At 38.9% G+C, this 25,503-nt stretch overlaps 1 protein-coding gene across 3 annotated transcripts in view; it reads right to left on the bottom strand.

Moving 5' to 3' along the window:
* The window catches only part of LOC124614034 (RUN and FYVE domain-containing protein 2), a 149,029-nt gene that overhangs the window by 108,698 nt on the left and 14,828 nt on the right, over nt 1–25,503 (bottom strand). For all 3 annotated transcript variants that reach the window (XM_047142859.1, XM_047142860.1, XM_047142861.1), the window contains one exon: nt 21,256–21,365. In XM_047142859.1, coding sequence (XP_046998815.1) covers nt 21,256–21,365 — 110 coding nt within the window. The remainder of the gene's footprint in view (nt 1–21,255; nt 21,366–25,503) is intronic.

Raw genomic sequence — 25,503 nt, 5'->3', positions numbered from 1 at the left:
ACAAACAGAATTTATTTGGGTTTTTGATAAATTAGTCACTGAAGGCTTCACACTATGTATGCCCTGTTGACAGCAAAATACACTGAATTTAGCATTTGTGTCTGTATACCCCTGCACTTTGTTTCACACTGATTGTGCAGTTGTTCCTATTTCTTCACAGAGACTGTATACCCTTAGAGGCTGCTCCGATCATAAATTGTACAATTAGGTGGTCAGAAACAATCTGAAAAGCTTGTAAGGGTGTTGCATGGTATGTTGTGCTGGGAAATAACTCTTAAGAAAAAATATGTTGCACCATTTCCAAGTTCATTAGCATTGAAGTTAGCCAAACGGGCCATCGCGCAAGCAAATTCAAGTGCCCCATCACAGATGGTGTCACTAAACAAGTTCTTCGTTTGGTTTCCTAAAGCTGAGCAAGAGAGAGATAAAAAAATTGGACATGAGTTGGTGTAAGGATCAAACATGAGCCACAGGCTGAGCACGCCATCATCTACACTATGAGAACAATGGACAGTAACTGTCTCTGGCAGGCTGCTTCAATGTGCAACAGCATGATTGGCTAACTCAATTCCAATTAACTTATAAATGGTGAAACATATCAATTTTTTTTCTTAACAATTATTTCCCAGCAAAATCTGCCCTGCAACACCATTACATGCTTTTCAGACTGCTTCTGGCTACCATGTAAAGCCAATGCTTGGTCAATTATTATTCTAAATTTCAGCTACAGTTCCTCTACATGCTCCTCCCAAGAGCTAAATGAAATGTGAGAGTACATCTACATGTACATACATACTCCACAAAACACTGTTTGGTGCATGGCTGAGAGTACCATGCACTACTACTAGTCAATTCCTTTCCTGTTCCACTTGCTAATAATAGAGTGAGAGAAAAATGACTATCTATAAGCCTCATAAAATGAAGCTGATTGTGTACTTTCCATACTACCAATCTGATATACTCATTCCATTTCCTATTTCTTTGCAATGTTATGCCCAGATGTTTAATTGATGTGACTGTGTCGAGCAGCACACAACTAATGCTGTATTCAAACATTACAGGACTGTTTTTTTACTAATCTGTATTAATTCACATTTTTTTCTGTATTTGGAGCAAACTGACAATCATCATACAAATTAGAAACTGTTTCTAAATCGTCTCATATACTCGTACAGTCACTCGACAAAACCTTCCCATACATCACAGTTTCATCATCAAATGGCCATAAATTGCAGTTCACTTTGTCCATCAGATCATTTATGTACAGAGAATAAGAGCACTCTCTCCTGACAATACCTTTGTGTCTCATGAACACTCATCATGAAGAACAGTGTAATGGGGCTATTACTTAAAAAGTCACTGAGACACTCTTCCACCTGGGAATGTAATCTGTATGCTCGGACCTTTGTTGGCAGTCTGCAGTGGGGCATAAATGCTATCCATAAATCTAGAAATATGGAATCTAGCCTGTTGCTCTTCACTGATGGTTTGTAGGATATCATGTGAGGAAATGGTAAGCTGAGTTTTGCAAGAGTAATGCTTCCTAAATCTGTGTTGATTTGTTACATAAGCTTTTCTGTCTCAAGGAACTTTATTATATTCAAACTTGGCTTCTGTTCAAGTATTCTGCAGCAAAACTATTTTAAGGTTATTGGTCTTTAATTATGCAGATCCATTCTTATTTACATGACACACTTGCACTTTTTTCCAGTTACTTGGGCCTTTGCACTGGGCAAGAGATTCGCAATAAAATGCAAGCTAAGTAAGGAGCCAATGTTGCAAAGTACTCTTTGTAAAACTGAATTGGGTTTACATCTGGACTTGGTGACTTATTTGTTTTCAACTCTTTCAGTTGCAAGTTACACCTCTATGCCAGGAATGCCTATTACTATGTCCTCCATACGAGCTCTGTGCGACAGTAAAATGATGGTTTGTATGAATTTCCTAAATGTGAAATTTGACTGGTCGATGAGTGACTGGACTGAAGCTTTTGACATGCTTAGTGATTTTACATATGACCAGAATTTTCTACAGTTCTCGACAAGTTCTTCTGCTAAGGTAAGATGGTGAAAGTAGTTGTATGCTTTGCACATTGTTATAAGGATGCATGACTTTCTACTCACTTTTGCCTGTCAATGTTTGTAAATTCTTTTATGAACCAATAGCAGAACAACTTTATTTCCTCAGAATTCTCCAAATTTGATTATTAAGCCACAGAGAGTTTTTTCCATGCTTAATCCACTAACTTGGCACATAAATCTCCAGAGTGTGATTTATAATCAGTTTAAACTTTGCCTATAATTTCTCTGTGCCTGTCATACTGGAGCTGAATGATGTCCATTCATTGTAGGTGGGATGCTAACAACTGATTATATGCTTATCTGCTTTTTATGGCACAAATAGTCACCTAGCCTTCCTGAAGGCTTATTAACTTTAGTAACCACAACCACTATGATGATACATTCACTAATTCATTTCTCTTTAATTACACTGTCAATCAGGTGAGGCCTGTTCATAGCTACGAGGTCTAAAATATTTCCATTGTGTGTGGGTTGTCTAACTAGTTGGTCAAGGCAGTTTTCAGAAAAAGTATTCAAAGGTACTAAACAAGATTGTCTGTCTGCAGCATCTGCAGTGAATCCATAGGCACACTTGCTAGATCAAAGTCACCTCCAACTAATACTGAAGGACATGGGTATTTCAATGCTATGGAGCACAGACTTCCTTTGAATGATCCTCCTCCAGCTATTATGATGGAAATCAGTCCAGGCAACTTCAGACTCAATTTCTACCTCGATACAGACAACTTTTTTGGTGAGAACAGTGAACACTCTTCCTTCTATGGCATCTAATCTGTCTTTTTTGCATATGTCCCACACCTCGTTAAATATTTTGGAGCTTTCTACTTTGCATTTCAGTCGCCTCTTGGTTCAGAGAATAATTTGTGTGAGGAAACTTTCCTGGAGGGCAGTAAGTTCAAGAACTTCATTACAAGTAATTTGACAGTTTTCCCTTAACAAAAGCCCAGAAATCTGCAGGCATGATCATCACAGAATTGATGAAGCCTCTGACTAAGATTGACTCTGAGTATGATGATGCACCCTGTGAGCAAAGCCAGAAGTCTTCTCCATATTTGCCAGGCTCCCATAGGAACTGAAGATGGCCTCAGAACATGAGCAACAACTTACAGATTACTGTATCCGGCACCCTTGACAGCAGCAGGCAGAGCCACCTCCACATTTCGAGTGAGCCGCCGTCCTGCCCACCCCGCCCTCTCCAATGCAGGCACACTTAATGCACATTGAAATTCTTTCCAGACCTGGGCACTATTTAAATAAGTGGCTCCCTTATGGGCCCAACATTAGCACTTCCAGTAAGTAAACCCCTCCCATTGTGTGCCTGCCCAGATCGTGCTGACGGAGCGACCACCTGCACACTCAGAGCGAGTTGGTTGAGGCCAAACTACCAGTATCCATAATGACTCCCCACCTCAAGCAACGTGACCCCAGAACAACCTGCCACTCACCCTGCAGTGAGCCCAGATCCTCCACAACAAGTACACTGGAAGATGCTTCAACAGCAGAGCCTGTGGTCAAAATAAGTGACACCTGAGACATCCCAAATGATGCACGAGTTTCTCCACTGTTTGTGAAATGCGACCAGCTCCTCCTGCCTCCACAAACAGCATACACACACCATATCCATCTTGTTATTACTAACCTAACTGAACCATGAAACCAAACAGAGAATGCTAAACATGCGACTTGCTAGTAGACTGGCACTTCACCAGCAAAGGCTGATGGGGTTAAAGGGACCAAACTACAAGGTCATTGGTCCCTCAATCCCTTGCGTGTCAAGCCGGGAATAATTCCCAGAGAGGAAGTGCATGAAAGACAAACACAGTGACCCCATTTGTAACCAGTAATAGAGAAAACCAAGATACAGAAGCAAGTTGAAGTGACAGAGGCATAAAAGAATGAAGGTGAGAAAGTTGCCTTGTCCATAAAGCAGCTGGAGTGTCCTGGAACACATTATGGGATGGGAGAGACACCCTCTCCATCCGACCAGTGCTTCCACATTTTACATTACAAGAAAACTAGCAACACAGACAAGTTGATAAAGTCTTAGGAGGCAGAATAGTGGTGATGAGAAAGTAAACCAACAACAGATGTAAAAGAATAAGAAGGATTAAAAAAAGTGGAAAGGGCAGGAGGAAGGCCAGACCACCGAGAACGGGGAGCCACAGGTCCCCTGGCTTGGAGCAGGTGATGGGGCATCCTCCAAGCCCCCATATGGCCAACAAGGCTAATGTGTCGTATGTCACAGAGAGTAGTAGAAACCCTTTCACAGATAAAATGTACAACCAGATCAGCCGTTTTGATGCCATCTGCTCACCAATCCACTTTTCAAGCCTCCAACAACTGATGGCATGGAGTCGACAAAAGGTCCAGTTCCAGTATCCCCATCTCCAATGTCGGCATCCTGGCAGCCAACTTTGTCAACTGGCCAGCACATTCATTCCCTGGGATCCCAATGTGATCTGGAGTCTACAAACACACCAAACTGTCCAACTTGGTGCAGGTCACAAATGAGATCCTGGACAGTCACAATCAATATGTGTCAAGGATAGCACACCCCAGCCTCTGCAAGAAGGCTCTGCACCAGACAGGTCCAAAAGGCACCCGTTACGGGTTGGACACCATAATGATGTATCAGGTCCAGAACCTGCAATTCTGAAGGTGATGCTGAACCATATGCCAAACTCCCACAATCACTATGAGACAGGATTACAGCTTTGTAGAGCTGCAAAAGTGTAGACTGATCTATGCTCCAGCTGGTTTTAGTGAATATGTCTGACCAGCATGTCAACCAAACACTTAAGACCAATCCTAAAAAGCAATAAGACTCCACCATGTTGAGCAATTGGTCACTGATGTAGAGTTCTGGACGTGGATGGATAGTATGACAGCAACAGCACTTGTCTTGGCAGCTGGAACCAAAAGCCATGCATGAGACCCCAAGGACTGCGCCCTGTGTACAGCATCCTGCAGTTGGCATTCAGCAACATCTACAGTGCAAAAATCATCACCATACAGGAAGGGTGACACTGTAGACACTGCAGCTGCAACTAGACCATTGACAGCACATTGGGCACGCTCAATACAGGGCCCTGTTGCACCCCATTCTCTTGTATACGTGGAGTACTATGGGAAGCACTAGCTTCAACCCAGAATGTATGATGTGCCAAGAGGTTCTGAACAGAAATTGGGAGGAGGTCCCAATGACTCCACTGATGTAGAGTAAAAAGGATTTGGTGATGCCATATGGTGTCATAAGCCTTTTGCAGTTCAATGAAGATAGTGAGAAGGTGTTGACATTGTACAAAAACTGACCTGTTAGCAGACTGCAGGCTGACCACACTGTCAGCAGTTGAATGATTTTGGCGAGAGACACCCTGGAACAGAGCCTGGCCCTGAGACTCAAGGTACCAGCACAGCTGTCAGCTCAACATACGTTCGAGCAGCTATCAGAGAACATCAGTGAAACTAATTGTGTTATAGCTATCCATCTCAAGGGGTGTTTGGAATCAGTACCAGGACAATCAGCCGTACTCACCTTGGTGAAAAGCGAAATGATGCTCCCCGCAGTTGACATACATGGGGGGGAAAGGCACAAGGAGCATGTGTGAGCACTAGACATCCGCAATTCCTACAGACAGACCTTGCGGCTTCACATTGCATACCTATGCCATCTTCTTGACCTTTTCAGGCAATGAGGTTCCTTCGAAGGCCAAGGTGAAGGGTCCAGGATCAATCCTGCACATGGCAGACACAATAAACACCTCAATACTCCAAATTAGCACACACATGGAACTTGCTGTGTCTCTAAAAGGAAATTGAGGTAAAAGATGATACCCCTGTACCATCTTGAGACAGTTATGGGGCGTTATAATGACAGGAACGTCACCCAGATTTCACAGGTAAGAGGCACCCACAACTGAGCAAGGGAGGCCATTTTAATCAGAATGGAGCCACTTTTCACTTTTGAAATTGTTGCTAATTCTCCAAACCTGTCCTTGAGTCATTCAATGAAGACCAGTTATTTTGCAGTCAAAAAGGAGGCCCTGTCAATCCTAGAACAAACTAAGTACTGGTAGGAGTACATCTTTCTTTGTCTCTGTGCCCTACATTCCTCCCATGGTGTACCTAGGGTAGGAAACATTTTGGGGACCATATCTCTCCACATTGTAATAAATCTTACATTGAGATGAGACTGCTGGGGCCATGTGGCAATCAGCAGAAGGTTTAATTTACTACATCTGAGAGTCTTGAACTGCAGTGCCACACACTCCAAATGAGGGCTCTCTACATGGGTACCAATCAGCCACAGCAATGGTTATCCTTCAAGTAAACTGCTGTCAAGAGTCTCAATGTCCCAGCCATGCCACAGACAATACTCCTTGGCATTTGTGAAGAATTTTCAACTCAGGTATCAACAGTGTGATCCCTGCATGACCAGGGGCTACCACCGTGCAAATGCTTGATGCCCTCCCTAGCAACAGAGTAGTTACCATGCCAGGTTTCGAGCATAGTACCTTTGCAAGAAAGGAAGGGTGCAAAGAAAAAAGGTGCACAAGGTGGAATATATAGCATGCAGGGTGACCTTCCCCACATGTTCTGCACTTCTGTAAAATGGGGACCATATAGTCAAAAACGAAAAGGGAAGAAAACAAATGTCCAAAAACACAAACCGAACCAAACCCAAGCACAATCAGCACCAAGGCAATCCAATGGAAAGGCAGAGGGGAAAAAAGACTAGTAGAAGAAGAGACTTGCTGCACGGAAAGGGAAGTAATGCTGCAAGGGAAGGGGTCACGTGGTAATCAAGTATGAACTCACAAAACAAATGTGAGCTGCCTGGGATGCTGGGTGGCTAATGAGCTGTGATCAATGGCCACCATCCATCCGAAACATACTACATACTGCACAAATGTACATATTACTAAAATGTGTGATTACACCCATCAAATACAAAAAAAGCATGATGAATTTAAAAAACTATGCGAGCACACAAAAACATGGACACACAATCAGTTCTGTGACAAGATTATGAACCTCATTGAATTTCCTTGAGCAAGCCTGGTTTCCTCAGCCTTCCGTTCAGGTATGACCTTAGAGCATAGACAGCACACATTGTGTTTTCTAAGATGCACCACAACCTGCAGTTGTTTGACCCTATTCCCTCAATGGCTGCCAGAACTGCTCTCTTAACATTTTGCATGATACTTCTAGACATACACACTGACTACACAATGTGATCCTTCCCATCCTTGCTGCCATTTCCCCAAGGGGTATCATTATTCACCTTACATTCAAACTGCCAACAATAAACATGAACTAGCCTTTTGCATTTGGTTCCATCCAACATGAGATAGCAGGCTTCCCAACAGGTGGTGTGTGTCTCTGTGGTTCTGTTTCCAATTCCCTGATAGATAACAACTCAAACTTCTTGGTTAGGGTGATGGATGCAATACCCTAGGTTGTTCTTGGTTTCTGCTTCCCTGTACAGTGGGTATAGCCCTAACACTTACATGACACACAGAGTCAACTGCACGAGTGGTGTTAGGTTCTGTACTTCTTGTAGAGGAGACAGTATCCACAGTACACAACAGTATTTGAGGTACCTTTGCTATCTCTGATACATTTCTCTCAGTAGCCCTCCCAGGGCCCCTACTTGCAGCAGATTCCAATTGCTTCACAGCAATCTGTGAGATATTCAGCTGCTTATGAGCACCAACTAACTCATTCTCTGCTGGAGAACAGTATTTATAGTGGGACTGCATTATGGCTGATGCAATATTTTACAGAAAAACTAACTTGAAACAAGACTTGTTGATTATATTTTAATTTCTCAACGAGTTATGGTACAGTGATTACAAGTTACCTTTACAACTGAAGTGACTAAGACACAAGAAAGTGCTCTCTGTTAGGAGAAGGGCAAAACAAGGTGGAAAAAATTACTATTTTCCTTAAGCAAATTTGAGATTCAAATTCAAAGTTGTGATCACTAACAAAGTCACATAACAAACTTGAACACAGCAGCAGCAATTTATGACATCTGCCAACAATATACAGGGTGTATCAAAAAGAATAATCCAATTCAAAAAAATCAGAACCATTGTGTTATTTGAATGTGTGTATGAACAACGTACTGTTGGAAAGATCAAACTCTCGAGTTTTACACGATTCCCGCTAGGTAGCAGCAGTGTGCACCCACTTCAGTTCTAGTAAAAATGGTGTCAGGACCACATAAAGCATTTTGTGTTCTACGTTTTGTGCAATGTGGGTCAGTAATAAGCACAGAGCATTAGACGATGTCAAGAAAAATGCCAAGAAACATGTTGTTCATGTAAAGGTGAATCACCGGGCCATCCCTGAGTGTCTGACACATAAGTTGAATGCATCTGCTGCAGTTTCACAAGGAGTCTGCAGAAATCTGTTCGCCGAGTAGCTCGACAGCTCAACATGCCCCTGATGTCCGTCTGACATGCGTTGTATCTACATTTACACATAAAACCATACAAAATTCAGCTACTGCAAGCTCTTTGTGAAGGTGACAAACAACAATGTGTGGAGTTCTGTAATTTTATTCTTGGTAAGATGGAGGATGACATTTTTCTTCCATGCTTAGTGTTGATGGTATATGTTTATTAGTTTCAGAAATGTAGACGTGCCAAATCAGATTATTCTTTTTGATACACCCTGTATATTGATGTTGAAAGTGAAAATTAAATGTAGCACAATATGTTAGTCGTCATAAGTGTCATAAGTCATATTTGTAAGAGCTATGTTTACATCACAATCACGCACTTCCTTAATGGTCAATTAGTGGAAAAATGGAGGTCTAATGCACTAATTACATAAAATAGCCAGACTGTGAGTAAGGAGAAACAGTTTCCAAAAAGTTACCACTGCTGAAATATGTAGAATGACATCTGTAACTCACAAAACACCTATTTATACTATGAAATGTGTTATGCATGACACACTTAACTTCTGAAAAATCTTGAATTTACTTTATTTGCACAGATCCTTAATACAATTAGAGTGTAAGATTTTCTAAAAGAAGATACTAATGTGTAAAGCCCAAATGTAGATTACAACACTATACCATGAAAAAGCCAATGTTCAAAAATACACATGCATCAGTTCTGATACAATTATCAAGAAAATCACACTTAAATTTTACATAAGATTTAGGACATAAGTTTTCATAGTGAATTTATCTGACAAATGATTTTATTTGTACACAAAGAAAACACTACAGTCAATTTCTGTACCATTCTTCTCATTCAAAAACAGTGTTTGTGTGGTGGCGGTGGTGGCAGTGGGGAGGTGGAATGGAGGGGGGGGGGGGGGGGGGCCTGTAGTGAGAACAATTACGGGCAGGCCGAACAGTGTCTCATTAAAAAACACCTTCAGTCACAATTTTTTGTGACAGGAATATGCATTTCATCTCATTCAAGAGAACAAATAAATCATGTATTAATAAAGAGATAGAGGGGCTGGCCAGTACTTACCTCAGCTCAGTACAACTGATAGATACACAAAACAGAACAGAAAATTTATGTATCCTAGTTTTACGTCCTACTGCTTCCCCTGGCCTGGTATTGGTTTATAGATGACATCTCTGTGGTCTGGACTCATGGTGAAGAAACACTCCTTAATTTCCTCCATAACCTCAACTCCTTTTTGAATCTTAATTTCACCTGGTCCTTCTCCAAAACCCAAGCCACCTTCCTGGATGTTGACCTTCATCTTGTTGAAGCTCACATCCACACCTCTGCCCACATCAAACCCACAAACAAACAAACAAACAACAGTACCTTAACTTTGATAGCTGCCATCAATTCCACATCAAATGCTCCCTTTCCCTACAGCCTAGCTATTCGTGGCAAACGTATCTGCTCCAGTGACGAATCCCTCAACAATTACACCAATAACCTGACTAGTGCTTTTCTCTCCCGCAACTATCCTGCAGACCTTGTCCACAAACAGATCTCCCAAGCAATACATTCCTCCCCATCCAACAACAATGTTCCTACCCCCAGACCACACAGAAGCATCCCCCTTGTCACCCAATGTTATCCTGGCCTCGAATACATCAACAAATTACTCCATCAGGGATATGACTTTCTCAATTCAAGCCCTGAAATGAGATCATCCCTTGACAATATTCTCCCCACACCACCCAGAGTTGCCTTTCATCTCCCCCCCCCCCCCCCCCCCAACTTCAGTAACATCCTTGTCAAACCCTACAATATTCCCAGACCACCTTCTCTACCCAGCGGTTCCTACCCCTGTAACTGACCCCACTGCAAAACCTGTCCCATGCATCCCCTCACAACCACCTACTCCAGCCCCGCTACTGGTAAAACATACACAATTCAAGGCAGGGCCACATGTGAAACAACGCGTCATTTATCAGCTGACATGCCTGCACTGCACAGCCTTTTACATTGGTATAATGACAACTAAACTGGCTGAATGCATGAACGGGCACAGATGAACTGTCCGCCTAGGAAATGTCCAATTCCCAGTAGCAGAACATGCCCTCCAGCATAATTCTAGGGACCTAGGAACCTGCTACACCGTACATGCCATTTGACTCCTCCCACCCAACACCAGTCCCTCGGAACTGCGGAGATGGGAACTTGCACTCCAACACATCCTTTCATCTGGCCATCCCCCTGGACTGAACCTATGTTAACCAACCTCACTCTTCAGTCTTCTCCTCTTTCCCTTTCCTCTTTAGCCATTCACGCATCTTTTCATCCTACATAGTTGTGTTTATCTTTATACTACATACCTCTTTACTTCTGTATGCATCCTCTTGGGTTTGAAGCTGGCACAGTACTTACAGTAGAATATCTTTGGCTTCCCTCTGACACCCATGCCTCCATCTTTGCTACCCTCCCTGTTTACCTTTCCCCTGTTGCTTCATAACCTGGGTTGTGAGTAACTGAATCCACTTTCCCTTCTTCCCCTTTTTTCCCCTCTCTCCTCCCTGACGAAGGAACAAAGTTCCAAAAGCTAGGATACGTAAATTTTCTGTTAAATTTTCTGTTCTGTTTTGTGTATCTATCGGCTGTACTGAGCTGAGGTAAGTACTGGCCAGCCCCTCTATATCTTTGTCAGTATTTGTTTCACATCTTTATATGAGATTTTCCATTTATCATTTAAATCGTGTATTAAGATGAATTACACCTGAAGATGAACCCACAGGGTCCGAAATGCATCATGTACTGAATAAAACACGAAAAATTTTGACTGAAGGTTTTTTTTTTAATTCATATCTTGAGCGTATTGAGTACAGTCACACTTGAAGCTGCAAAATATTATGTTTTTTTAAGGCAGTCAGAGAAGAGAAGTTGTATCAAAAATTAAAAATTATGGAACAAGGAACAGAAATAATATACACGTATAGAATACCAGACTAAGTTAAGTCCCAAAATAATTTTAAATATATGGGCATAAAGCTGTATAATAAATAAATTACCTCTGGCAGTGAGGGACCTACCATATAATTTCTCTGACAAGTATGTACAGAATGTACTAAACAACAGCTGTGTTTAGGAAAGAGAATAATTCTATAATAATGTGGTATCCTAAAATAAAAATTTATTTTTTATGTAAAATATAAATGTAGACTACTTTTAATGCAAAATTTTTAACTGTATACATGTCAAAACCCATGACAGATGAATGAATAAATACGAAAATCAGTAAAAATCACACACACACACACACACACACACACACACACACACACACACACACACACACCAAATTAGGCCAATGCTTTCCTGACTATAAAAGACATTTCAGTGAGCAATGCATTAACAATTGCTAAAACTTTCATTAATATTTTAAACTGGCAGTCTTTTGAATGATTAGATGCAATCATCCTAATTTATATTTCTCATAACTAGATACTTGATATACCCAATGTCCTTGATAATGTGTTTTACATATTCTAATACTCCTTTTCCCTACAGACATTCCCTTCTACTACTACTATTTCCAGTCCTCAATATTCCTTGGATTTTCTCATTTTGACAATATCGAAGGAGTAATCCGTTTTACTTGCTGAAAATGTTCAACATCGTAATCACACAAATATTTGTTTATTTAAGACAGACAGGTTACTGCCTGCGCAACATAAATAATATGCACTACACAGCTTTGCTGTGGTTGGTCACACACTCTTTGATATATATCTATGCACTTTTCTATGTTGCTGTACAACACCTATGTATGCAGAGCACTACATAGCAGAGTATGACTTGCACCTATCTGTAGCGAGCTGTCTGATGTAAAACTCTGTCCAACTAAAGGACAGTTCTATACATGTCACACTTGAACTCTGATTCTTTCTAGTCTCACCATGCTCACTATGTAATATTTGCATTCATCACTATTATACACCATTGTCCATGAATAATTATACCTCAAGGCTTTAATAATCTACATGGGAAGATTAGGACATACTTTGTATGTCAGATTGTGTCTATTGAACCTGCACATTATAATTTCTACTTTGTCATGTCCAGGGTACGTGTTTCCAATTCCTCTCCCCCTCTCCCTCAACCTTCCCCATAGCACAATGGACCTAAGCACTTGTGCACCTGTTGCATTTGCAGCTTGCATGCACAACAACAACAAAGTTAACTATTGCAGAGTAAATATCTTAATTTTCCTGTCATGCATGCAGTAATAATAACGGTATAGAGGGTTCTGAGAATTAAAATTGTGTTTCAGATGTAAATTAAGTGCAGTTTTGTAATTGTTACTATTCTTCAAGGCCACTCACTGAAGTAGTTAATTTTAAATGTGAATTTATGGTCTCTTAGATGGTAACAATGTACCCGCAGTTTTCTCACATGATATCCTGAAGGCTATGCATCAAGGCATTTAAGGTAGTTAAAGTATTTCGTAACTTGCAACAAGCATTTGACTTGGCACACACTAACATTTTTAAATCACAATAAAATTTTATGGAGAATGAAACAAAATTTGTGGTTTGATTGGGCATTTCTGAACATGGAGGATGCAGCTTGTTATTTTGGATGGAGACTAATAACAGCTTTATAAGTGAAATAAGTGTTTGTAGTTTCATGTAAGTTGCATTAAGAAGTATCTTCCTTTATTTGTTGATGGTGACTAGTTTCGGACACTTATCTGCATTTTAAAACCATTTTTACCATAAATGTGACAATACAGGCGTAAGCTTGTGTACAAAAACTGCACCTGCAGTGACAGTCAAAGCGCCACTAATGCCAACTCAACAATAGTAAATAGACCACACAGGATAGACACTGAAGAGATCTCCAACATTTTGAAAGTTCATAAATCGTTGTATAGATTTATAAGTAACTACATGCATACCCCTGGGAAGACTGCTGTAACCCTTTCTTTTTAAGCTGTCCATTACTTATCACTAACACTGCAACACACAAGGGCAGCATGCAACAAATTTCAAATTGGCATGAAGAGTACATATGGTTGGAAATGCAAATGGTTAGCATCTCAGCACACCCACAGAAAGAAAGTACTACTGATGCCACCTACGGTCTGTATGTATGCAAAGATTTTGCAATGTGTTTCTCATTCAGGAATTACATTTGAATGTTGGTTGTCTGTGAAAACTTATCATATAAGAAGCATCATATAAGAAAGAGAAATATCTGCCAGCAACTGTCAAAATTTGATAGTGGCAGGATCGAGGACTATTTAGACTGCAGTTTATCACTGCTTATTTTGGTCAGGAACAGTTGTCAAGCAAATATGGAATCCATGAGTTGAAGAGGGCTACACTCAATGCCGTGCAGAATCTCTATGATTCCACCGACTAGCACGTCAGATGAGAGACATGTTGTTTGCCACATCATTCAGGATTCTAAACCCTCATCACATACCTTGAGTCAAGAAGTGGATTTGTTTACAGTGAGACAAGTATCCGCACAAACCATGCAACAATGTCTGGAACAGTGTGGACCATCAACACAGCAAACAGTGTTGTTGCTTTTCTTGACATGGCAGCAAAGAAACGCACTCCCACAGAGTCGTACCCAATGACCACACCGGACACAGGAGTCTCACATCTGCATACAGCGTCACAATGGACATATCCACGTATGGAGTTGACATATTACATTCATCACCACCATACTAGCCACACACATAGAATGATAGTATGGAGTGCCATTACATACACAACACAATCACATCTTTTTCGCATACATATTGTGTCCCAGTTCCATTAGGATTGCGTGTGTGAAATTCCAAGCTGCAATGCTACCTCTTGGTGGGTTGTGTTGCCATGATCCTTGCAGATTCAATAACACTCATGTGGAAGATCAAAGCACATCACTGCAGCAAGCATACTGGTCGTGAATGTAATAGTTTGTATCTTGACACTTGTCAGAAAATGGCACTGGAACACTGAGGTGACATCAGGTTTCATGTTTGTGAGTGGAAATTCATCAAACTTAACTCAAATACTGAGAGGCGGGTTCCTGCTCACCCTCCATAACACAACAACAGCCCGGAGAATGAAGATTGTGTGCAAAATTTTGGCCAACAAACAGAACAAAGGTCTCAAACATTCACTGTATTCATTGCATTTGACCTCTGCCGACTTCTGCTTGTTCCCCCAAATGAAGATGGCAATGAAAGGACATCATTATGATGCAATTAAGGACATCCAAGAAAATTTTACTGCAGTACTAAATGCAATTCCCAAATAGGAACTACAGTGACTGTTTCAAAACACCTTTAAATAAATTATTTTTACTGTGTATCTGTTCAAGGGGAGACTATATTGCAAAAATATAGCGGTTTTGTGAACATAATCCATGACACATTTTTCTTAGCCACAGTCCTAATGGAACCAGGACTGCTAATTTGAATAGCAACCATTACCTTTTCGATGTATTAAGGTAGGCGGCTGTGACCTTTCTTTGAGGTCTCCATGACCATTTTCTTTGAACACAGTAGCATAAGATTGCAGATTTCCAAATGCTGTCCTGACATACTTTGACACTGACGATGTTCAATTGTTTCCCTACCCTGCACGTTCTTCATAGCTCTAACCTAATGAAAAAAAGACAAGAAAAAAAAACTAGTTACGACTTGCCAACAGACTGTCACACTCCTGTTCGCAAGCCACCACAACTTATGAACTCTGGTGGCATTGAGCTGAAGCAGTAACTGGTATCCACACTCAGTTCAACTTGATGCTCAGCTGCGTTAGACTCACTGTTGCCACCCAAGTGGCTGCTCCTTGTGCTAAATTTGGCACTCTGCATACTCACAAATTACCTACAAATCTAATCATGTATTCTTTCTACTATGCTATAAATGCACAATAAGTAAAATTTCATATATGCTATCCTTCCCACTGCCCCGAGTACTTATGTGGAGATTATCTGATTTGCAGATTATTGTTGCATCTAAAAAAAGAAAGAAAAAAAACAGACAATATGTGCCTTTTCCACTGTTTAAACTGTCGTGTGACAACAGAGTACCATTTCCATTATTATTGGCCAACCTGCTCTGTGTAAATCGAAAACAAACTGAGTTTCCTGATGTTATTTCATGAGTAAGTGTCATCGAAGCAAGTTACAAGAAATTTTAAAAAAGATTATCGATAAACAAAAGAAACATGTTAATATAACAACAAAAATTAGAATTAAATGAAAGACTTGAATAGACAGAGACTGCTGCAAAACTAAACGCTGGTTATAGTACTGGAAGTCAGACTGTTCAGGGCATTAAAAACGATAGGCAGAAAATACTGGATTCTATAAGGAAAAGTGATTGTAGTTCTGGATCATCTTTATGAAAAAGCAGGAAGAGATCTACATTTGATGAATTAGAAGCTGCTCTTTTGCAGTTGTTAGCCAAAATCGAGCAGAAGGTGTCCCTGTTTCAGGTGCAATGTGTGCCAAAAAAGCTAAATTTTTTCATGAAGCTCTAGGATTAGAGGGATAATTTAATGCCCCATCTGGATGGATAATTGGGTTCAAACAACTGCTTGGGATTCATGAACTTACTGTGCAAGGAGAGTGGCTTAGTTCAAATGTTTTGGCAGGCAATTTCTTCTGGGAAGAGTTCCGAGAAATTTGTAGAAGAGACTTTCACTCCAGACCAAATTGATAATGCAGACAAAAGTGGTATGTATTGGAAATGTCTGCTAATCAGAACCTTTGCTTTTAACAGTGATGCTCATTCTCCTCAATGTAAGTTGTTAAAGAATGCATTACAATTTTGAGCATCGCTAATACTTCTGGAAACTGCAAAGTGAAACTACTAGTGACGGGGGAAAAAGAAGAAGAAGAAGAAGAAGAAGAAGAGCATTCAAAGATATCACAACTAAGGATATCCCTGTGCATATTACATAAAAAAACAAGCACGGATTGATAGTGAAATTTTCAAAAACTGATTCCATACATATTTTGTACAAGTTCAGTGATTTCTAGAAGAGAAAGGGTTGCCACACAACTTTGGTCTATTGCTTCACAAACTGATGAGAGGATTCTTGTATCTGATGGTGGTCTCATTGTAACTAAGTTTTTACCTCCCAATGTAACTGCTGTTATACAGCCAATGGACCAAGATATAATTGCGTCGCTACAACAGCAGTACCATGCTAGTTCATGAGAATGATTTGATGGTGTTTTCGGAAAAGTTAACAATTCCAGATACCATACAGGGCATTTCTGATGCCTGGTAGGTCAAGAAACATACAGGACTTCGATCATGGAGAAAAATTCTTCCAGATATAAAAGAAAGAGCATTTCAAGGTTTTAGTGATGGACAAATTATGAGTGCACAAACAATAAATTTGGCAACAGGTTTAAATGGTTTTGAAGATGTCAATGAAGAAAACTTAAATGGGTGGCTGATGATCCAACACATGTGAACCTGGCTTCCAGTGCATGAATGACACCGATATTGTGACTGCCACTTCACAACAAAACACAGAAGGGGACAGTGAATGTGAAAGTAGCAAAGAAGACAGTGACCTTGTCAGTAATTTTTGATACAATTCTAGATTACAGGGGCCAGAGTGGGATTCAGTCAACTTCTCTCAGAAGCAAACCAACATCACACACTATTTTAAGAAATAAACGGGCTTACAGTTCCTATGAACAGAACATGGATAAACTTTCAGACAAAGAATACACGTTTGAAAATATCTCGATTATTCAGTTTTTTTGGTTTTCATGCATCTTCTCCCACACATATCCCAAACAATCAGAAATATACTGTATATTGGACAGGCACAGTAAGTAAAATTTCATATCTGCTGTCCTATCTGGGGTTTTTATTTTAATGACCAGCACTGTAAATTAACGACTTGACAGATAATATCAATAGAAACCACACATGGCTGCAGATGATGCAGTTATCTATAATCAAGCACTACCTGAAAAAAGCTGCACAAACACCACCTTAAATATTCAGAAACCTAAAAATTGTGAACTTCAGAAAACACAAAAACATAGAATCCTTTGACAATATCAGTGAGTCAGTTCATACAAATATTTGGACAACACAGTTTGTGGGGACATGAAATGTAATGATCACAGAGAATCAGTCATAGATCAACCAAGTGACAGACTTTGGATTATAAGTAGGATACTGGGAACATGCAGTCAGTCTACAAAGGAAACTGCTCACAATACCCATGTATAATGCATCTTAGAATTTTTCTGGTGTATGTAGGAACCATACTAAATAAGACTAGCACAGGATAAAAAAAAGGACAGTGTGAATTGGTACAGGTTTCTCTGTTATGACAGATTGTCACAGAAAGTCTGAAAAACATAGCCTGACAAAAACCTGAAGACAGACATCAACTAATCTGCAAAAGCCACTTAGCATGCGTTCCATTCTACACATGTGAATCGAATGGAAAAAACAATATATGGTATAATGTGAAGTATCCTCCTCCACACATTTCACAGTGGTTTGCAACATATGGGTGTAGGTGTAGAGGTAGATTTAACTTTGTTTTTGCAGGCAACCTTTGCCACAATCATAATCACATAAATGTACAAATACTGATTTATAATGTAGAATACATATTTCTATTCATTAAGAATGTGTTATGGGTTCCTGATATGATCAACTAAAACATGTTTGGGTAATTAAGAAAAACCACAATTATTTTAAGTTTCCATGGATGCCTATTTACTCAGGGGTTTTCACATAAATAACTCATACGAAGGTTTATAAGAAAATTTTGGACACACACACACTGTTGCAAAGCCACCTAACTGCAATATATTTAAATAAAAAGAAATGAGTATGGTCCACTAGACAAGCTACCACTGTGAAGCTATCATATCAATAAATAAAGACATCTTAAGAATGTTAATTCCTCAACTGCTACTATAAATCTTTCATTTTTCTTCTATCAACAATTACTTAAATTTTAAAATGAACCATTCATATGAAAGATGAAGTAAAAATAAAAAAAAATGTGTGTGTGTGTGTGTGTGTGTGTGTGTGTGTGTGTGTGACTTTCTGATACAAGGGGCTTGAACATAGGCACAGCAATAACACTTTACCATATGATGGAATGTCCAATTATTGATTATGGAAGTGGTTGTTATGGTTCTGCAACTAACAGTTACACCAACAGAATTAACAGATGCCAATATAAAGCACTGAGAGTTAGTTTGAAAGCAATTCATTCTCCCCCCCCCCCCCCTCCACCCTCACCCCTAACAATGATGCAGTCTTGGCTGAAGCACATGAACAGCCTCCAGCCCGGCTTCACCAGTGGTATCTCTCTGCCAACTTTCTTTTTCAAAGGAATCAACATGAATCCAACAATCTGAGATTGCCTAAAATCTCACTAAGCAATGCTTAACTGGACACTTCTGGATCATTACAACTCTTCCTGGTCCACTTATATTTAGATATACACATTCCAAGGAAGATCAGCAGATCACGTAAACTAAATAGTTTTAGCATTCCATCTGCACTGAAATTGTTGATGGTGAATGCAAAAACTAGCATTGCTTTTCACCAACAGGCTCACATTAACAATATAACTTTGGTACATTTTTTTAAGGCAGTGTATCTACACCAACAACTCCAAAATCAGTGACTCTCTCAGAAGCGCATGCTACAACCATGTTTGCAGAAGTCTAGGCTACACAAAATACCTGCAGTGGCAAGCATCATGACCACAGAACTTGTTGTGAAACTGTGATCAGTTTGTTTCTGCTCACAGATGATGCCCTCTCTGCCTTTCCTAATCAGTGACTCTTTATCTCCTTTAAGATAACTCGACTGAATAGTCAGTTGTCTACAAAATTATCAGAGTGTTGGAATTGTTTATTTTGTTAATTTTACTTAGGTGAACTCGCACTGTGGAATCACTGGCAGTGAAACTGTTGACTGCTTAGCCAAAGAAGCTACTGTCCAGGAGCTTACCACCTGGACTGCAATCCCAAGTATAGAATACCGAGATGTCCTACACAGACATACAGTATAGGGGGAGGAAACAACAAGACACAAAGACGAGAAGTTCATAACAATTCGCCCAACATTCCTTATCCTACGAAATCTCATAGAAATTCTATGCTTAACGCACTTCGCCTCTGTAACAGCCAGATTTAAATTTGACCAAAGATGTTTCCATAAGCATCTTTACAGGCTGTACATTGAAAGACACCTTTCTGCTCTTGTGGATAAGAAGAGGATGCAGATAACTTTTTCTCTGGGTGCCGCAGACTACATGGAAGTACTACAATCCTTTTACAAGTACTTGTGAAGTTTGATCTTCCACAGCCAACCTGTGTGAAGGCTCTGTTATCAACACAGGATCACAGACTTTTCCATGCAATTTACAGATTCACTGTTGCTGCACATATCCACTTCCAAGAGCAAAATATGACTGAATAGGGACTGTACAAAAGTGCATTGATTTTACAATGAAAATATGTACTGATCTATCTGTAGCTATGTGTGTGTACATGCAAACAAACAAATACTCTCCAACACTAATTTTCTATCAATATCTGCATATTTTATGTAAGTATGAACTGGCTTTATGTACATCAATGCACAATCATTCTTTTTAAGATAACGCAGTCTTCATGTCAACCATGTTTATGTATTTCATATGCATAATAAGGCACGGGTCTCTGGCATTTATATGAAAGAATGTAGCACTTCTTTTAATAAATACTACCAAATTCATGTCATCTGACACTTCTGGTGGACAGACAGTGAAAATTAAGTATGAAGGTGACATAAATTCGACAGTAATTATTACATGAAGACCTACATACTTTCACATAAATGACTAAGATTCCTGTTTTATTAGGCATAAGGACTACATAAGCACAGTTGATACGAGTATAGTGTCCTCTTAAAAGGAATAATTATGCACTGACACACTTTGTAGTGAGCTATCGCTTAAGAATGGTGTAACAGATGAAATCATGATTACAAATAAAATGGCTTAGTAATATTCCACATGAAAAATGTTGCCATTTCCAAAATATCACAGCTCAGTGGGCATAAGTAAACAGAAAATAATTTGTTGGTATTGTTTTACAGGTTAACACTTCTAATCTTCTATCCACTACATGCTTCACATGTGAATGCAGTTCGAATGATCACTATTAGCTACCTGAGTGACAACCATTTGCAATAGAAAATCAGCAGATGTAATAAAATAGGTTGTCAATACCGATATTTACTGCCATCTGTCAGCATTTATCACTGAAAGTGCTTAAATATAATTTCCTGCTAGCTCTTTCAAGATTCCATGAAAATTTTCTGTGGCTTAACATCTCTTTCAGATGCATAAAATGTATTGACAGTCTTTTTCCTTAAAATAAAAAGTGATGCACAATAATTATTGGCCAGTTCACAATTAATCATTTACAGGTCAAAACTCACAATGATGTACTACAATGATATGCGTGCTCCCCCCTGCCTCAACCCCCCCCCCCCCCCCACACACACACACTCTCTCTCTCTCTCTCTCTCTCTCTCTCTCTCTCTCTCTCTCTCTCTCTCTCTCTTCATTAAATATTTTTATGTGCTATCTTTGTTGGAATCTCTAAGGAAAACTAAGTAACATAACAGTAGTAATTTGTGATTTAATCTGTCAGTATACTAATTGTTGCTGGCTTTTCATGTCAATGCAAGCATCATGCCTTACCTAACAGTAGGAAGATCTCGTACACTTGATGTAATATCCTGTGCTTCCACAGTATATTTTTCAACGCACTGCAAAACATCCCAGAGCTCTTTCTTTGGTCCAAGGAGGCCCTGTGGAATTTATCACTGATAGAAACAGAGTGTCAAAATGAAGTTTTAAGCAGATTTTTCTATTCTAAGAGAAAATAAATCAGTAACTTAACTTCCTATACTTTGTGATAAACTGTGTCTATCTGTCAGAGTAGAACACTAATCACACATGCTCTTCCAACTGACTCCTGCAGGCACAACACACATACTGAGAAACATTCAACGATTTAACCTACTCTTCTTCATATAAATGATGACTAACTGGCAACCTCAGCTGCCGACAGGTGTTGTTGTTATACCTCGATGTGGACAGCTGAAAATGTGTGCCCCGACTGGGACTCGAACCCAGAATCTCCTGCTTACATGGCAGACGCTCTATCCATCTGAGCCACCAAGGACACAGATGAATAGCGCGACTGCAGGGACTTATCCCTTGCACGCTTCCCGTGAGACTCACATTCCCAACTGTCCGCAATTCTACATATGTATTGTACCTTATACACATTTGCCACCCACTCACATTGAGGTATAACAACAACACCTGTTGGCAGCTGAGGTTGTCAGTTAGTCATCATTTATTCCAGGGAAAAGCTGCACGATCATCAACAGTAACTGTTCTTTCAAGAACAAGTTACAGTCTTCGTATATATCTTCTTCATATGTTTCAGTCTCACTCAAAATATCTTCATAACCAAGACTGTTATGTAAGCAGAGCTCAAGCCTTTCACTCAAATCATAAAAAGATCATGATCCAAGAATCACACTCATACTGCAGACTTTGGGAAAACTATTACAACCAAAGAAAATGACTCAAAACATGCAGAAAACTTTCAAATTAGAGAGAGATTTTATTCAGTTCAATTCCAAACCTGACATGGCAACTTCTTGAAGTGCAACTGATCTCAAGATTAACAGTTTGCAGGATATGAAGGAAATCTTATAATCCCTTAGAACTGTAAGTGACAAAATACAAATACTATCTTCAAGTTTTAGTCTTTCACACAGGAGAGAAGAAAAATGGCATCCTGACACGGTCATACAGGTAGTACTCTTAAGTCTCTCTAGGAAAATAATGACATAGGCCTATATATTTCTTTTTATGAAATCCAACTGCTTCAGGAAATCACAGACCAAAAGACACACTTCTGAAACATGTTCTGCTAATGACACCGATCATACTGTTTCTGGCAGGGATGGAACTTTTAAAATCAAATCTCAATAATAAAACATTGTACATCTCTAACAAACCCATGATGCAGATACACTGTGTATACACTGTTTGGGTAGCACATGCACAATACGATTTATAACAGTTTCAAGAAAGTCATAGTTTTTTTGACATAGTTGAACAGTTGCCCATTTAATGTTATGCGCCCAAAATAAAATCCTTCTGTAAGTAAATAATCACAGAAAAAACTGCCTTATTGTCATCAACCATAAATTTTCATTTACAAATTTTGTTGTTGTTTCACATTGATAAATGTACTGACAGCATTTAATGTGCAAAAGTTAATTTTTGTTGATGACAATCAAGCAGTTTTCCCTTAGTTTCTGTGACAACTAATAAACATAAAAAAAACAGTGTTGATTAAATAAACCATGAAAGTTTTCTCATTTTTTTCCATTTTTCACAACTATACTCATTAACAAATATATCTGTTGAGCGGTGTTGATATAATGGATTTTGTAAATCACTAAAATTTAGAATTTCTTGACTGCCAATATACTGTAAGTAACAATACAATTATATTTCGGAGCAGTACTACAGCAAACAAAAATGTGGTGCCTCAAATTTTCTAGGTAGTTTGTGACGTTTGTCAGTTATCATTTATCTTGGCACGCATTATAATGGGTAAATTTTGGGAAGCTTTTAAACACAATTTACACTAATTCACGGAGACTCTGTTGTACAGTTCTGAGTAATCATTATCCAGTGATTGTATGAACATATACTCATTTTGAATTTGCAGAAGTTGGTTTTTGAGTTGGAGGCTCACATAGTCCAAACTGAATCCTTTTTTCATTGAATACCAAATATTCTGATACATGGTGACTGTTCCATAGAACTAAATGATTGGAGCTGTTAGTCCATGATATGAACCTGGCTTTGAACATACAATATAGTAATGTTTGATTATCTATGATATTGCAACATGGAGCAAAATTGTGACAATAATGAAAGAGTTTTGGAAAAAACCAGTGAGAGGTCAGATGATGTGAATAGTTTAACAAAGTTGGAGACATAGTGAGTATAAAAAAAGGGAGGAACAGTAATGGTCAAGGGAGCAGAGCATTCAAGAAAGATAACAGAGCATAAACTGAAAGAATGGCTGCTTAAAAAAGGATCTGGAGTCACAGCTTAACTAGAAGACAGGCTAAAACAACTGTAAGTTGGGGAAAATAACTATATTAAAACAGAGAAACAGTGGATTCATAAGGAGTGGTTAGATCTGGATAAAGAAAATTCTAGAAATGGGGGGGGGGGGGGGGGGGGGGGGTTATGGACTGGGACTTGGAAAAATGTTTGTGAAGAATCAAAATGTGATCTGATGTGTTATTCATAATTTGACTTCAAGTGACTTTCTTCTTATTGTTTTATTTTTGAAGGGGAAAAACTTAACTGAAAGTAACTTTTGAACATTAAATGTCGTCAGCACACTTACCAATGTGAAATAATGAAAAAATTACATAAATTAAAGTTTATTGTTGATGTGAATCGCAGTTTTCCCATATTTTCTGTCATTATTAATCCAAAAATGCAATGTTGATTAAATTAACTCTCAATGTTTTCTTATATTATTTTTAATGTTCCAGAAACCTATTTATTACCAAATACACTTGTTGAATGATGTTGATTTAATGGTTTTCTCAATTAACAAAATTTGGAAGTTATGCAGCAGCAATTTACTGTAACAATGTATTGGATTAATGAAATTTTGAGGCAATAACACGGATAACAAACAATGCTGTTCTCATAAATTTTCTGGTTAGTATGCAAAGTGTGTTAGTTATCAGTTACCTTGTCCTGCATTACAATGCGCTTTTAAATGAAATTTTGACTGATTAAAGTGGATTTTCCTGCATCTTTGTGTTATCATTATCTAGCGATGTATCAATATATGTTCATTTTGTATTAGTGGAAGCTGATTTTCGAGTTGGAGCATCAAATAGTTCAATTGTATCCTTTTATCACTGAATACTAAGTATTAAATTACAAGATGACTGGCAGTTAATTTGATAAATATAAAATTTAACCTCTAGCTGTTCCCCTTTAACAGGTGAACAATAATCTGATGATTATGAAATCCTAACTCAAGTGTGATGGAGCAGCATGCACAACACTATTGAATATTAGAGTAACACTTATTTGGCTGTGATTTTCACATGCTAAGCTTGGAAATATAATATTGCTTGCAAAGTACTGAACCAAAAATAAACATAGAAAGATATTGTGATGCCACACTTTTCTTGGTAAATTGATTCTGCTGCTATTGTGATACTAAGCTTTTGTTTCTAATCTGAGCATTTAACATTTCACCACTAATGGTAACATTTAAGTGGATCTCATGCATGAGCCAGTCTTGCAGTATTACACATAATAATTATCACATTTTCCAATAGTGTCTTGGTGAGATTACATAGTAACAAAGCCATCAAGTCACAGCTTCCAAAGGATCCTTGATTATTTTCACGTCTATAACATCCTGTATTTCAAATTATTCTACATTTCACATTCCAATAGAATAAAGACAGTTATAAAAAAAAAATTCCTGCTTAAAATCAAACAACGGAACTCCAGACTGGAATGTCAACAATGAAAGGAAAAGGATAGATTGATACACACCATAAAGATGACATGTTGAGATGCAGAAAGGCACAAGAAAGACTGTTACACATTAGCATTTGGCCAAAGTCTTCTTCAGAAAAGGAAACACAAACACATTCGCTCACACAAGCAAGCACACCTTAATGCACACAACTGCTATCCCCAGCAGCTCAGAACGGCTTACTGTGCTTGTCTGCAAGTCTAAGTGTCATCTTTAAAGTGAGTAGTAACCTATCCTTTTCCTCTTATTGTTAAATAACCCACTTACTAATGAAAGCTAAGTTGAACACGAAGGAAATTATTATACAGCATTATTCTAAAATAACATGTCAG

This window comes from Schistocerca americana, chromosome 4, assembly GCF_021461395.2.
Source record: "Schistocerca americana isolate TAMUIC-IGC-003095 chromosome 4, iqSchAmer2.1, whole genome shotgun sequence".
Taxonomy (NCBI): Eukaryota; Metazoa; Arthropoda; class Insecta; order Orthoptera; family Acrididae; genus Schistocerca; species Schistocerca americana.
Note: the sequence above shows the minus strand (reverse complement) of the source record. Positions and strands in the feature narration are given on the sequence as shown.